The sequence below is a fragment of the Euprymna scolopes genome, chromosome 6 (assembly GCF_053919585.1).
Source record: "Euprymna scolopes isolate OS-2025 chromosome 6, ASM5391958v1, whole genome shotgun sequence".
In the NCBI taxonomy this organism is placed as follows: Eukaryota; Metazoa; Mollusca; class Cephalopoda; order Sepiida; family Sepiolidae; genus Euprymna; species Euprymna scolopes.
The window spans coordinates 46,308,631-46,325,284 of record NC_136487.1 but is presented as its reverse complement, the minus strand read 5'-3'; the positions used below and the strand labels follow the sequence as shown (position 1 = coordinate 46,325,284).

At 31.8% G+C, this 16,654-nt stretch overlaps 1 protein-coding gene across 2 annotated transcripts in view; it reads right to left on the bottom strand.

The window, feature by feature from the left end:
* LOC145277633 (AN1-type zinc finger protein 1-like) overlaps window positions 1–16,654 on the bottom strand; it is a 42,600-nt gene that overhangs the window by 22,128 nt on the left and 3,818 nt on the right. For both annotated transcript variants that reach the window (XM_080129192.1, XM_080129193.1), the window contains exons 2-4: window positions 7,479–7,521; window positions 4,179–4,218; window positions 3,680–3,807 (exon numbers count right to left, since the gene is read on the bottom strand). In XM_080129192.1, coding sequence (XP_079985318.1) covers window positions 3,680–3,807; window positions 4,179–4,218; window positions 7,479–7,521 — 211 coding nt within the window. The remainder of the gene's footprint in view (window positions 1–3,679; window positions 3,808–4,178; window positions 4,219–7,478; window positions 7,522–16,654) is intronic.

Below are 16,654 nucleotides of genomic sequence, written 5' to 3'. Positions count from 1 at the left end.
AAACTGACAGGCAAGCAGATTAACCTTCTTGGTTGCCGTGCAAACAACTTCAAGATTGTTGGATAGTGGAGTGAGGAGGGGATTGATATCATGTACTTGAGAAGAAGGGGTGATTTTCAGATCATTTAGTGTGGTTTCTGTCTGTAGAGGAAAATCAGGGAGGGAATGAGTTTGAGGCAAACTGACGGGTAAGCATGTTAGCTTTCTCAGTTGCTGTGCAAACAACTTCATGAATGTTGGATAGTAGGGGTATTGTTAACTGCCCATTATTTACTACGCTATTGTAGATTTCCAGAAATCACGAGTTCCTAATTTCTGCGCTTCAATGCATTTCCTGGTGGTTTCAATATATTCACTCTTCTTTCTTACAATTATTTCTAGTTTTTATATACTTTTGTCCATTTGTACAGGACTTATGCCAGATAAATCTACAGTATCCATGTTGCAATGGCAGCTGTGCAAGTAGAAGTAAACCATTGGGGAGAGTGGGGTTTGCTATAGAACTTCCATGTAGGAACGTGCTTCAATTGCTGCTTTAAACCATTCAGTAGTCTCATTTGCACACTGTTCTGCAGGAAGAAAAAAGATATTTCCACATGGAGCATCTCTGATGTGATCTTTAATGGCATCCCAGTCAGCTTTATTGTAGTACTTTGTCGTTTTAAGCAATGGCTCTTCAACTTTGGGTGGAGAGTTTAGAGTAATGTCTATCATTATCACAGCGTGATCAGCATTCCCGAGTGAGCAATGAGCATTTGTTACACAATTCTCAGGAACTGTTGTCAGAAATAGATCCAAAAGTGAGGCTTACTGGTTCTGGTGATCTGGGAGACAGGTCGGGAATGTTACTGTCTGTTTCAAGGAATGGGATATAGCAAAGTTATGGATGACGCTACCAGCTGTGTCAGTGTAGTTAGAGAAGCCAAGCCAATTTCTGTGGTGGCATTAAAGTCACCAAATACATGTATTTGGGTGCTAGTGTGAAGGGAGAGTGCTACATCTATGCTGTCAGAGACATGATTGATTATAGTACAGTCCTGGGTTGATGGAGAGCGATAAAGAAAATACAGGTAACTAACATTATGTTGTAATGTTAGTTTAAAGCACATGAAGGGCTGGTCACCTGATTCTAGTTTAGATTCCGTGGACATGGGGAGATTATTACAAATATACACTCCAAGTCCGTGTATGTGTCTGTCAGAGTCCTTACAAGAAAGTGGAAGATAACCAAACATGTCAAAGATCTTAGATGGGATGGAGGAGTGCAAGTTAGTTTCACTTAGTGCTAAGATATTCGGTGAGTTTGCTCGGAGAAATGATTCTACATCATCTAAGTTAGTTCTAAGTCCTCGGATATTTGTAAATAAAGCCTCAAGGGAGGAGGCGAATTGTTTGAGTGTGTGTTTGGTTTGAATACTTTTTTGGATTGAGCTATCATTTCATTTTATTTCATAGTTTCAGATCTAGAGTGAGGTGCTAGGAAAAACATACGTGCATAGCCACAATCATGCAACACGAGTAGACCATCAACCAGCTCCTCATCCACAGGAATGTGACTTCAGAAATACCCACCAGAGATGAGTGCAGGGTCTCTTTCCATGCGCGACATGACACTATAAACATCCCAATATTATACAACTGATGATAGAGCAGCTGCTCTAAGCATTACCAAAGAGTTAGGGCTCCTATACTGTCAGTCAGAAACAGCAACCAGCAACTGTCAAACCAGTACCCTCAAACCTGTCCGACAGGAGTGGCTCAGTCCAATCATGTTAGCATATATGGTAAACAAGCACCCCCAAGATACCCAGGTATAGGGAAAGGAAATGAGGCAAATGTGGGGGATGGCATTCATTGCCCTAGTCAGGAAACAAGGCTAAGCACTGGGCGTCTCCAATGAGTCTCTGCAGCAGCACCTCTGCTCCTAGCTAATAGACAAAGAAGGAGTATGGAAGCTGGGCGATAGGCAGAGCTTATCTACTCCTTAAGCAGTTAAGGTTTGCAAACAGGTGATTTAATCAAGTCACCAGCTCTAGGGAGGTTGTCGTCCAGGACTGAGGAGGCCTCCCTTCCTCGTTTGGTGCTATACATATGAGGTCAGTGGCACAGGTTTACAAATCGGAGTTTTCCTTCTCCTAAATGGATGATCCGATCAGATCTACGGATCCATCAGCACCGAGAGTGTTTTCCCCACGCCTGGTTTCAAAGCCAGGTATTTCTATGACCCCGCATGGATAGTTAGGATTAATAGTATCAAAGAATTAATACCTGCTTTGAAGTTACACTCCTCAGAATAGGATTTAGATTGGAAGATGTAGTTATGTTTTGAAAGGAGGCATTTATGAGTATGGGGTGTAGATTTGAGGTTAATATCTACTAGGGTTAGAAAAAAGATCAAATATTGTTTTTGGATTAGTGACTAATTGGAAAATTATAGTATAAGGGTTAGGGTGCGTTTTGAAATGTGCTTTCGGTGTTAGTTTTCATGTAAAGATAATTATGTAAAGTTAATTAGAGAAAACTCTAGCAGAGTGCTCAACTATTAAGAAAATTAAAAAAATAATATTCATATTACAGACGATCAAAACAATATTGATACCGTTGGTTTCAAATCCAAATAAAGGGGACCAATATCTGGTCCTCTATGTTGGACTAAACAGAGACTGAAGAGAGTCCGACATAAGTGATCAGATATTGGTCCCCTTTTTATTTGGATTTAAAACATTGCTCATAATATATGAGGACTAAAGGACAAAACAAAGAAAGCAAGAAATCCGAAGCTACTAAAAATAAGGTCCAATTTTTACTCACCTAAATTGCTGCTACATTTGATATTCAACTTTTTACAGATGATCTCATAGAGATAGTTTTACACTCCATTGCATCGCATTGTACAGTAGCCATCCTCCAGCAGGACCTTATAACTGAATGTCAGATGTGACATACACCACTACTTTTATGCGGTAGAACCTGCATTTGTTTAAATGTTTTTAGGGTAAATGTTTACTTTAACTACAACAGAACACCAACCAATAAAATTTGTTTTCTTTTTAGGTTTTCGGGGTGGCTGAAAACAAATCTGATATTCAAACCCGTCGCAAATTTACCGTTTGCATGGTATTAACACTGAACCCTCGCACTATTTTGTGCCAACTCACTGCCATCGTTTATGCTGTTTTTACATGATGCGTTCACGCATGGACGTGCGTAGTAAGGTGACTTGTCACATCGCGGAAGAATTTAGCAGACATTTAAAATAACAAGAAAGTTTACAAAAGCAAAATATGGTTCATTTTTCTGTGTTACGTAGTTTTTGATGCTTTTTTAATTGATCTAAAAAAATTAAGTTTTCACGAGCGGTCTACAAAAGCATTTTTATTTTTCGTTTTTTTATTTTTTTGGGAGGGGGGGTCAATAATAAAATTTAAAACATTTAACAGGTGCTTCTGCAGTTTAATTTACCGTTTTTTGGTAAGTAACGTGCCGACATACACCGAACAGAAGAACTGTTTAATTTTTCACAAAAATTCTGTTTACATTGGGGGGTGAGAGAATAGAGAAAATACAGAAGTAAGAAGAGAGAGAGAGAGAGAGAGAGAGAGAGAGAGAGAGAGAGAGAGAGAGAGAGAACAAAGTAAAAACAAGTAAACAAATCCATTTATCATTACTCAGAACTCACCTGAGACAAACCTCTGAATGACAACGTTCACATATAACGACAGCTGTGCCAATGGCATTGCATCCTTCAACACAGCATTTAAGATGGCTGCAGACATCAGGATTGGCCTGTTTGACTTGAACATTAATCTGTACAAAAGAAATGACATTAACGAAGTTCAACAGGGAGTTACCTATCATTTCATCACACTGTTACATCAGTCTGCTACCTATGTCTGATATTGTAGACCTACAGAGGATTCCTTTATTTTCATTGTATGCATGACAGATACTACGCTTTCATCTTAGTCAAAAAGTCAAGAACCATTAATCATATATTGTTTATCACATTAAGTATTTTTTGTCCTCATAATATACTTCATATTCTACTGTCAATCCATCAATCTCATTCACCCTTATCCTCGAGTAGTTTTGGCCTTCATAAGTGATAATTCATTAGCAAAAGGAAACCATGATGAGTCAAAAAATGTAATGTAAAGAACTAAAAAAATTTTTTTTACCTTACTGCAATTGTGCGCATCAGTTGATTTATGTTCTAAGCTGAAATAAAAACAAAATTTTTTAAGATTTAAAATATTTATAAATTGTAATCAGCCAAAAAAAAAAAAATCAAATATATTTGTATTTCTATTTTCTAGCTCTGTAAGAAAACAATGTTATGTCTTTGTATTATTCAAATCTTGCAATCTATAAGGAAGACTATCCCAAAAAGTCAGCAAGTAAAAAAAACTACCAGATGAAACCATTTCATGTGTTTAAAGGAAAAAAAAAAAAAGGCAAATAGCAAGTAAGACTCTCCCCTCCCCATCTGAAATGAATTTGGAAAGAAATTCTTTATCCTATTTCCATAATGAGACGATTTCTTTATTACTTTTCATTATACAGATAGACACATTTTGACTTTCATTTTATTTATTTCTAATTACATCTATTGAAATGTTATTTTATATTTTATTTTGATTTTTTATGAAAATTGTTTCAGACAAGGCGTAAAGCCACTTGATGTAAGGAATTAACAAGAACAAAAGATGATTACTGAAAAAAACAAGAGATGCCTATTGACTTTAATCTTGAAAACACCAATACTATAATAGGTAGAAACCGGTGTGTCAATGTGATTATGCCGTACTCAGATCACCAAAGTTAAGCAATGCTGAGCCTGGTTAGTACCATATGGGTGACCATTTAGAAATTCTGAGCACTGTATGTGCTCTCCACTTATCTCGGCATTGTTTCCAGTCGTCCTGAACATATACAGTAGCGTCCAAAACTAAGGGACAAAATTTTAAAACCTAATATTTATTAGAAATAACAACTGTGAAAAGCTGAAATTTTTACAACTGGTAGTCGTTATCATCGATAATAACGTACTAAAATTTGAATCATTTGCAAAGGATAGAAAAAGAATTATAACAATTATTTTTTTATTTTCAAAATAGGAACGTCCAAAAGTAAGGGACAAAATTGAGAAAAACAATGTAAACAGTATGCTATATTCAAATTTTCTTGATTTCCTCTAACGAATAAGTCTTACTTAGTTATTTGTAAACTTGCATCAGCCGGCACCATGGTGAAACGCCAAAAACTTGATTACTCTGTGAGACAAGCTATTGTGAAGCTACACAAGGAAAAGCACACCATTAGAGAGATTTCAGAGAAAGTGAAACGTTCCAAGAGTGTTGTTAAATCCTACAATGATACTGGCAAAATATTTAGTGGTTTTAAAACTGGCAGATCCTGCAAAACTTCAGCAAGAGAAGATTGAATAATGCAGCGTATGTCATTAAAGGACCATTTTAAGCCTTGCGCAGAAATTAATAGGGTTATGAAAAGTACCTCATGTGTTACTTAATTTAATTTCTAGTGAAAATTTCCTTTTGTATGTCATCTGCCACATTCAATATCACTACAATCGTGATGAAGATGTAAAAGTTTGTTAACATACATATTATACTGACAATATTGGAATTTTATACAAATCGAACGAATAAATGTGTTTCATAATGACGAAACCTTATTGGTTTTACTGGTTTCAATTTTATCTAATGTTGTGCCATGTTAATCTTGTATCAAGTCTCAGATTACTTGTGGTACAACAATGGGGCTACCGATAGGATGCATGAACACACTGGACAATCCAGACTGAAAAAACATGGATGGGATGCTTTGACACTGGCTAGAATAAAAAACCTAAAAGATAAATGAGACAAAGCAGAGCAAAATGAAATGACTGATATGTTCTTTGCAAGTTAGGTATGAAGCAATTCAGAAAGTTTCAACGATGGCATATCCAAGAAATTTGGAATCGATGACCTTCAAAGAAATTGGGGAGGTAATGAAAAGGAATATCAAACCAAAGAAAAGGTTAGTCATCACTGAAAGAATGAAGTTTCTGGAAACAAGAAACCACTCTGATAAGTTTACTGTTGAATTGGTAAATTTATAAGAAAGGGCAAGATATTGAGCAAATTTTAAAAAATTGGTGCTAGTGAAATGAGCCAGAAAGATAAATTAACCATGTTATGCTTAATAAAGTTGAATTTATATTAATTTAATCAATAAATAATTAATAAATAGTAAAATCAAAATGTATTTTTAGAGTTAAGTGCTACAATACTGTTTTATATGAAAAAAATAGATTTGTAAATTTGTTTTTTTTTTTGTTTCCGCATATAAGACAGGTCTCCTGCATAAATAGGTTGAATGTGATCAAGAAAGATACTGTTTCTTTGGTAGAATTCCAATGATTTAAATTGCATATAAGATTGACTCAATTATGTCTTGAATTCTTTTTATTTAAAATTCAGTGGCAGGATTTTTTTGCATGTGAAAAAGAATAAAAATAGTGAAAAATGAAAATTTTATAAAATGGTTACAAAAATGAAAATTTAAAAAAAAAGTTACAAAAATGAAAATTAAAAAAAGAAGTTACAAAAATAAAAAAAGATTACAAAAATGAAAATTAAAAAAAGTTACAAAAATGAAAATTAAAAAAAAAGTTACAAAAATAAAAATTAAAAAAGATTACAAAAATGAAAATTAAAAAAAAAAGGTAACAAAAATAAAAATTTAAAAAAAATGAAAATTAAAAAAAGTTACAAAAATGCAAATTAAAAAAGTTACAAAAATGAAAATTAAAAAAAAAGGTTCCAAAAATGAAAATAAAAAAGGTTTCAAAAATGAAAATTAAAAAAAGGTAACAAAAAATGAAAATTAAAAAAAGGTAACAAAAAATGAAAATTAAAAAAATGAAAATAAAACACAAGGTTAAAAAAATGAAAATGAAAAAAAAGGTTACAAAAATGAAAATTAAAAAAGGTTACAAAAATAAAAATTAAAAAAAGGTTACAAAAATGAAAATTAAAAAAAGGTTATGAAAATGAAAAAAAAAAGGTTAAAAAAATGAAAATTAAAAAAAAAGGTTACAAAAATGAAAATTAAAAAAAAGGTTACAAAAATAAAAAAAAGGTTACAAAAATGAAAATAAAAAAAAGGTTACAAAAATGAAAATAAAAAAAGGTTACAAAAATGAAAATAAAAAAAGGTTACAAAAATGAAAATAAAAAAAAGGTTACAAAAATGAAAATAAAAAAAAGGTTACAAAAATGAAAATGAAAAAACAGGTTACAAAAATGAAAATTAAAAAAAAAAGGTTACAAAAATGAAAATGAAAAAAGAAGGTTATAAAAATAAAAATTAAAAAAAGTTTACGAAAATGAAAAAAGGTTACAAAAATGAAAATTAAAAAAAAAAGGTTATAAAAATGAAAATGAAAAAAAGGTTACAAAAATGAAACTTACCAAAATGTTTTTGAGCAATCAGAACAAGTAAATGGAAGAAAATCTACAAAAAAAAAAAAAAAGAAAAATTATACAAGAGAAAACAACAAGAACAATTTTCAAATTCAATATTTATGATGTTTTTTTCTTGTCTTACTCTTGTTCACCCAAAACTAGACATATTACCACTTTAACGTAAGGGACTGCTATTTGAGGTCATGCCTATAGGGACACTATGTAGGAAATTGAGCAGCAAGATATCTAGTCCTAAGTAATTTGTAATTTTATTCTTGGTATCACTCTACACTGAGAATTGAACTTTCAACCTTCAGAAGACTGTAACTTAGAAGTAACTAGCCTGGGTGCCTGGAAATGCCTGGGTATTTGGAGGTGTGTGTTGAGCAAAAAAAAAAAAGTGGTAGTTGGTAGGCAGGCTCGAACTCGTGATGCGAAGGTGGAAAAGAAAGTGAAAGAAAATCTGACGTCTTACCGCTACTTTATGATGCGACCGGAAGTTCAAAACGTTAAAATTAAGCAAAGACAATCTAACTGATATGATGACTTTCAAAAATGGCTTGCAAAAAATCGACCCAATTCTTGTAGAAAACCAGTTGGGGGTGAAGGAATTAATGTTTCTCGCAAATTTTTCGATCTTTGTCATCTAAAACGTCGAACTTCAAAATGATACCGATCTCGTGAAAATCCGTTACCTCTATCGAAAGTTTTAGACAGACATACATACATACATACATACATACATACATACATACATACATACATTTAAACAGACAGGTGAGATTTATGGGGAATTATGCAGCAAGATATCTGTTCACAGTACATTTAAATTTCTGCATATTAGTGCAATCAGGGAAGCAGGAAAGTGAGAGGGAATTCCAAAGTCTAGTAATTTCAGGGAAGAAAATAATAGAATACAAGGTTTTCTAGCATCTAGGAACTTCTACCATCAAGAGGTGGGACTTTGCCACTTGTTGGATTAGTCAGGGTATTTATGTTGAGGGGTACAAGAGCTACGAGTTCTTAGGGCACATTTCATTAGAGTACTTTTAAAACAAGTATAGGAATGTAATATTACTTTGATGGGATAGGGGTTGGAGCTTGGTTGATATTGCGCGACCTATTAAATCAGAAACTCTTCTTTGAGCCTTATCTAAGAATGAGAGACTAGTGGATGATGCACCAGCCCAGATGTGGCTACAATACTTCATGTATGGACAAATAGTGGTTTTGTAGAGATACAAATACTGTCAGGTGTGATTAGTTTTCTAGCAGCATAGAGAGCATTTACCTTCTTTGCAGCAGCCTTGGCAATGTCCTCAATGTAATTGTTTTAGTTCATGTTGCCTGCGAATGTTGTCAAGGAGTTTGAGTAATGAGCTACTCAAATTTATTATCTTTTGGTAGCTTCAAACAACCGAAACTTTGCTTGATATCATTTTTATAATATACTAAATGACCTATGATACAGCATTGTACTTTGTATATTAGTTTATATGTTTAATGATTTGAACCGATTATGAAGGCAACATAGATATTTTAAAAGTACATTTATTTATTAGTAATTTTAGTAATATTTGAAAAAAATAAAAAAATTTTGGACCCTGTCTAAGAGGGAGAGACTGGTGGTTGATGCACCAGCCCAGACATGGCAAAAGTAGTACCGTATTCTGAATGGTGGCTTGTAGAAGTACATGATACTCATGGGTAAGTAGTTTTCTAGTATAATAGAGCGAGCCTACTTTCTTTGCAGCAGCCTTGGCAATGTCTTCAATGTATTTGTTCCAATTCATGTTGCCTGTGAATGTTAAGTCGAGGAGTTTGAGCTATGAGTTACTAAGATTTATAGTACATTTATTTATTGGTAATTTTAGTAACATGTATTAAATTTGAAAAAAGTCATATAACTGTTTACAAAACATTTTTAGTTAAAATATTTCTTCTACATTTTACAATATTAACAAAAACTTGAGAACTGTAACACAAGAAAATGCTCACTTTGCAACATGTCATATGTTCACCAAGTCAAAGGATTTTGGATTACATCGTGATGATATAACAGACCAGGCGTGTGAAAAATTCAGCTCATGGGCCACATGCGGCCCATTGCAAGCTTATTTGCAGTCTACACAGATAATTTTAAACAACTTTGATAAAAATGAGGGAGATAATGGAAAATATTAAAACATGAGGTGTGTTCGAAAAATATTGAGAATTTCTTATCTATCCTTGCTTTACGTCCTAAAAAATGCAATTTCAAAATTAATCACTTGTCATCTCTGTTAAAACTGAGAACTGCATAGAAAGTACAGTCTGACATACCAATTAGAAAATTCTTCAAGAAATGGAAAAAAAATTTACTTTGAAAACAAACTTTTCAAGAAATTGATAATAGAAATAATTAAATTTTTTCTTGGCATAAAATGACCCCCAGATATTGAAATGCCGTTAAACAAAACAAGCTCTACTCCCTCGCTGACATACCAAAGATTGTTGACGGCGAGAGGTGGCATACCTCGGGACAAAACATTAAAAGTGTTTGAATACTTGAAAATAAATGTCGATTTTTGAACTACTGTAATTTAGGTTATAGTCAGCTAACATACTCCTAATTTCCGGCATAGTGCTACTAGAAGCAGTGACAAAACAAATCAGTTCCTTCGCTTTTTTTCTCTCACGTCTATATCGCCTCTGTGCATGTACTCTTTTTTTATTACATTTTTCCGACCTTTTTTTTATTTCATGATCGTTGAAAAGATTTTTTGATCGTATTTTGATTAAGGATTATTAAAATTATTTTCATTTATTTTTTTTTTAAATTATTGAAAACACTTCTTGTGCTCTTTTTTTTTTTTTTTTTAAAAGAATTGTTAAAAATGCTTTTTTTTTTTAAATATATTTTTTTAACTATTTGGGGAATATTATGCATTGGATACGTTTTCATGAAGTTTGAAATTTTTTTATTTTGATTTCAATAATTTTATTTTCATACTTTTATAAACATATATTTATAATATAATAATAATAACTTTTATTTTTACAATCAGAAAGATATTTTTATAATTTCATAAACGTATTTCTTACAAAAATTTAAAATAAAATAAAATTTTTCAATTTTTTAAATTTTGTTATTAAAAGTGCAAATAAAGACTAATGTTAAAACAAAGTAAAGTTTAATGCACTTAGAACAAGGAGTTGTGTGTATATATATATATATATATATATATACTAGCATGGATACCCAGCATTGCCAGGGTTGACATGAAGTTCAGTTTGGACACACCTGCTATACTAAGCATATTAAGCAGTTTATCATCATTATATGTCAACTTCTTTGTTACTCCAACAAAAATTTCAAAAATAAAAGAACGGATAAAAACACGAAAATGTAATCGCCCCCAAAAAGAAGTATGTGACAAATTCTCCACCAGAAAGACGCTATTCTCCGGATATTGAGCACCTTTTTATGACTATATACTAGTTTAAGCAAATTTCTTTTATGTTGCCTCAGTCTAGAAAGGTTTGTATTTACAGTCTGTGGCAATGAAAACAAAGAATTGTACTTGAATTGGATTGTTTGTTTATTTTAAAATAAAAATCCACTGGACCACAACGTTAATTGCGAAATCATGTTGGAAATTATTTTATTTAAACTAATTCAAAAAATAATGCTTGAAAGTTTGTATGAATTGTTTTTAGTTTTAATATACACCGAAAAAGAAAAAAAAAAAAAAAGAAAAAAAAAAAAAAGAAAAAAAAGAAGTTGGCGCCCAGGGGAAATAACCCAAAACTTTTTATAAAAAATTGATGTTGGTAAAAATTAATTAAATTAAATATGTTACCAATATAAATCAAATTTAAATAACAAACTTAAATAGAACACTTAAAATAATTCTCTCACTATAAACAATAACTAAAATACTGCTATTTAATAAAATCGATTTTCCTTAATGTAATAGGGAAATGAGGTCACCTCTACATCGTTATTGCTTATTGAAAATTAACATTTATTTATTTAATTTGAAAACATTACGAATTTTAGGTTTAATTATTTCGAAAGGAAAAATGAAAAGGACTAAAATATATTATTATATTTCAAGTGTCTACAGTGAATTTAAACATATTTGTTTTATCTTTTTTAATTTGTTTTTCTATTAGGTTGGTGCAAAAATAATGTCATTTTTTTTTACATTCAAACGAACGTCAAAAAACATTATTTTTTTCACCAACTTAATATTTCACATCAAATTCTATTTTAAATTTTTATAAAATATGGTAATACTCCAGTTTTATATAAAAAAAAATAGCCCATACAATTTTATTCTACACATTCTTTACGACACATAACGATGTAAATTTTCAACTAATTTCACTAATGTTTTGCAAAGTATTTTTTATTAAGTAGAAAACTTAATAAAAAATACTTTGCAAAAAATTAGTGGCAAATTTTTGTTTCTTTTATTTTTAGGGAGTAATTGTTTTTAAGCAGTATTTTTCTTCTAAAATTATAGTTTTAAAATCAGATAACCCTCAAAGGTTCATATGAGTAAATAAGAAAACTGTTTTAAAGGTTTTTCAGTACTTGTGCATCTATGTTATTGTGCTAAAAGAATTTTATTATTTAGAAAGCCATTCTTAACATGGGGAGGGTGTGTTGTAACTATTCTGTACTTTCACCTAACAATTTAATAAACAAAAATAGCATAAAAATTACATTTAACTTGAAAATACTATTACAAATAACATGGTAACATAGATGCACAAGCACTGGTTTTTCAAACTCTAAACACTCGTTTAAAATGGCACAACTACAGCAAGAATGAATCTCTTTATGGATAAATTACTGTTATCGAAGGAGGAGCTAAAATATGCTAAAAATGTCTAAACTAAACACTACTATGCCTCTGATTTGGTCTGGTACTCTCTCTTTAATACATCTCATTCAACTCTACAAAGTTTTTCATTATTTCTTATAACTAGCACTTATTTTTTTTACATATGAAACTGGAAGATTGCCTAAAACAGTTTTCTTCAGTTATAATCCATTTATTTATTTTACTTTTCAGATTAGAATGTCAGTAAAAGTATAACATTCAGTTTTAACCCATGGTTCACAAAATTTGCTGGTCCACCTTGTCATTTGGATGAAACAGCACCCCAACTTCACAACAAGTCATCCAATTTAGTTATTTCCTCGAAAACCGTTATCCCCACTTAAAAAATGATGCCGCTGTTCAGTTTTGAAAGACAAAGGATACTCCTTGTAAGGGGCAATTGTGCATGTAATTGTGAGGCAAGGGTTGCGAAATCTCCAACCACACATCTCCTGAATCGGCACTGTTTGAGTCCAGTGGCAAGGAGAAATCCAGGACAACTGGAAACAATGTCGAGATAAGCGGAGAGCACATACAGCACCTGGAAGTCCCAAATAGTCACCCATTTAGTACTGACCAGGTTCAATGTTGCTTAACTTCGATGATCCAGTGGGAACTGATGTGTCAATGTGATTATGTCGTATATATACTTAAAAAATAGTGAGATTTCCAAGTTAATTGCTAAGGAATTAATTAGTATTTGGCAAGCAGTTAATCCACAATTGCCCTTGTTAAGGGAACGTTATATATGACAGAAGGTCAATATAGTTTGCTATTAGAGGGCCAAACAGATTGACAGAAAATCTCTTGCAGCAACAAAAGTGAAAAGAATGAAGGAACTGCTAGACAGATTGTTTGATATATCTTCTTGTAGCTGTAAACTTCCTGTCTTGAGATGTGATGACTTTGCAATAAAGTGCAAGACAGAAAATTGTCAAACAAGGCACATAGTCTGCACTGGTCCTCTTAATAAGGAGGTAAAATTGATTCTATAGATTCACCTGCAATTACATTCCTTTTTTGTGAAAAATAAAATAATATATTGGTATTTATTATGTATTCTGGTTCTATTATTAAACATGCAAATTTTGCTATTTTCAGGTTCCACTAGAAGAACTGCCATTTAGAGCAGTTTTTAAATTAATTGATGAAACAACAAAAAGCCTAACAACATTTACTGGTCCTTTGGGGAAACTTTGTATCAATAATTATCAAGATTTGCCTCAAGTAGAATTCTAAAAAATTAGTGCGCCTCCCGATCGTCATTATCTGACAAGAAACAAATAATTTAAGTGAAGATCAGAGGCTACTTTTTGAGTATGCTGTTGACATTTCTCGAAGTTAACCTAAGATACACAGCTTAGAAAATTGGGCCCTTGAATCAAGCAAGATATCTAACATTAGCCACAAGGTTAATGTGTTTATGGACCAGAGGCATCTATCCTCAAACACTCTGATAAATTAAACATTCTGGTCAAATTTATCATCCAAGTGTTTGCAGTTAGTTGGTTTGAGATCAAAACCGACAATTTTTTAATCAACAACAGTATATTTTTAATATGATTCAGAGAACAAAACAGTTAACTGGAATCCAAATTACTGTTTTAAACAGTTCAAAATATAGTGCTTTTGCACTACTTCCGGAAAATATCATAACATCAATGATTTACTCAGATAAATTGGATGTGAGAGAAGAGGACATTCAAACGATTTTGTCCATTAGATAAATAAATATTTATCCATTAAATTTTATTAGTTTTCTCAATTTACACAAACAATAGTCAGTTTTATTCATATTACAACACAAAAACATAAAAAAAGAAATGTTTTCAAATAATAATTTTTTTTTTGTGTTGTTTTCTTCCAGAAATAGTGAACAACTAAAAAAAAAAAATAAATAATGACTGAAAAAGATTACTGCTATCAATTTTGCAGTCACACACTGGTAAAATTAGATTGATTTTTCTAAAAAAGTTGTATATGGTCAGGAAGCAAGACAGACTCATTATTACAAAGTCATTGTGCCACCAAATTAGACCTTCATTGTCCTTGAAAGCAAATTACATAGAACAATTTAGTTCTATTATAACATAGTTTTTATTATTGTGTTAAATAAAAAATTAAAATACATGGTTCTGTAACTTGTATCAAGTTGTTTATATTGTGTAATACATCTTCACATATCTTTTGGAATTATGAAATTTAAAAGACTTAGTTGCTAATTAGCTTTGTTTACAATTTTTGTTTAATCAATGCAGTAAAAGTTGAGATATTTTGCTAGTTGTGATTCATAATTAAAATTATAATTCATGTATTTATTTTTCTTTCAATATATTTCATATAAATATATCAATTTTAATTGAATATTTTATAAAAATAGTGAAATTTCAAAGTCAGTGTTGTAAAAAATGCTCTGAAAATGAAGGATTTCTCAGCATTTTTCTACACGATTTTTAAAATTAAATGCTCAATTTTCTGTTCAAGATAGGAATCTAATTTTTGTTATCTGTTCTTATCACATCAAATCCCAACTATCATCACCAGTGCTATGTTGATTTTCTGAAAAAAAGTTGCAAATCAACCTGCCCTATTGTGGAGTCGTAGAATGACATAACCATTTTTCTGGCAATTTTGTCAACAGATTTGATATATCTTCCATTTCAGGTAGTGAGTGAAGGTCAGACCCAGAAGCTTGTCAAAGCAGGGAGCTTCTTTGAGACGAAAGCCATTCATATCAACTAAAGTTAAGTGAGGCTCAGAGTGTTTATGGTTAAAAGATAGAAGCTTGGTTTTGGATGTGTTAAAATTAATCAGCCACCTTTTGCACCATTGCACAATATGCTCAAGGTCGAAACAAAGAGACTCAGAGAGATCTTCGTCATTGTTGGCCTTTGAAGTGTTGCCATAGATGGTAGTGTCATCTGCATAAATGTTGACAAATGAACTTAGAATGTGATTTGGGAGATCATTGATGAAGATAAGAGAGTTGGGCCCAGGATGAACCTTGAGGCATGCCAGCATTGATACTTTGAGTTTCAGATTTCTGCCCTTCGATGACTACTTGTAAAAACCTATTGGAAAGAAAAGATTCAATGGTTGAGAAGACATTTCCAGATATTTCATAGCTGGGAATCTTGTGTAGTAGACCTTTATGCCAAACCTTATCAAATACCTTTGATATGTCAAGGGTTATTCCTCTTGAGAGGAAACCCTAATCAATAGATTCATTGATCCTATGTGAAATTACAGTCAGTACATCAGCTGTAGATCTTGCAAGATAGAAACCATATTGCTTGTCATTGAGTAAGTTGTTTTCTCTATTTATCACAGATTCAAGCAACTTCTGAAACACAGAAGATTAATTGGTCTGTATTGAGATGCAGAAGACCAATCTCTAGTATTTTTAAATGTTGGGCAAACTAATGAGGTTTTCCAAGGTGTTGGGAAGCATTTCTCCTTTAGGCATCGATTAAACAGCTTTGCAAGAATTGATGCTAGTTCTGGCTTCAGCTTTTTGAGTACTGTAACTGGAACATTGTCAGGACCAGTTGCTTTTCTGGCATCAAGATTCTTGATGAGTTTGGCAACACCACGAACAGGTATGTGAATGTCACTCAGATTATTTTTGGTCTTAAGAGGAAATTAGGGAAGTAGGTGACCTTGATCACATAGGGCTGAGTTTGATGCAAAATTCCTGACAAAGAATTTATCTTTGTCGAATGCTGACAAAATCACCTCAAGCACATTGATGATGGTCGGGATCTGTTCAGGACATTGTTTAATATTTGCCAAATCTTATGGGAACCAAGCCACTGTTCTTCTACTTTTAAAATTAAAACAAATCATAGAAAAAATATTTTAATCACAGAAATTCTTGGCATTTATAATTTAAATACAATTTCAGGTTTATGGCTTAATCTAAAAATCCAATTTTCACAAACTCAACACATTAAATTAGGCTGAATTTTGTCAATAACACATTGAATGTTGTCTTCCAAGTGGTCTATTATATCTAATTTATCAGCATAAATATGAGACTTTATGTATCCCTAAAAAAATAATATAATGGGGTTAAATTGCATGAAGAAGGTGGCCAGTTGACAGATTCATTTTGTGATATTATTCATTCATCAAATGTTTCAAAATGATTTTCAAAATAAATCTGCACAATTTATAAATGTTGTTCAGGCGTCAATCTCTTCATGATGAATTGTCAAACCAAGCTGAACTCAGAATAACAGATAATTGCCAAATCTGCAATTAAAAAAATACAATTGCCAATTTAAAGTTTGTTGTATCTAAAAAGCT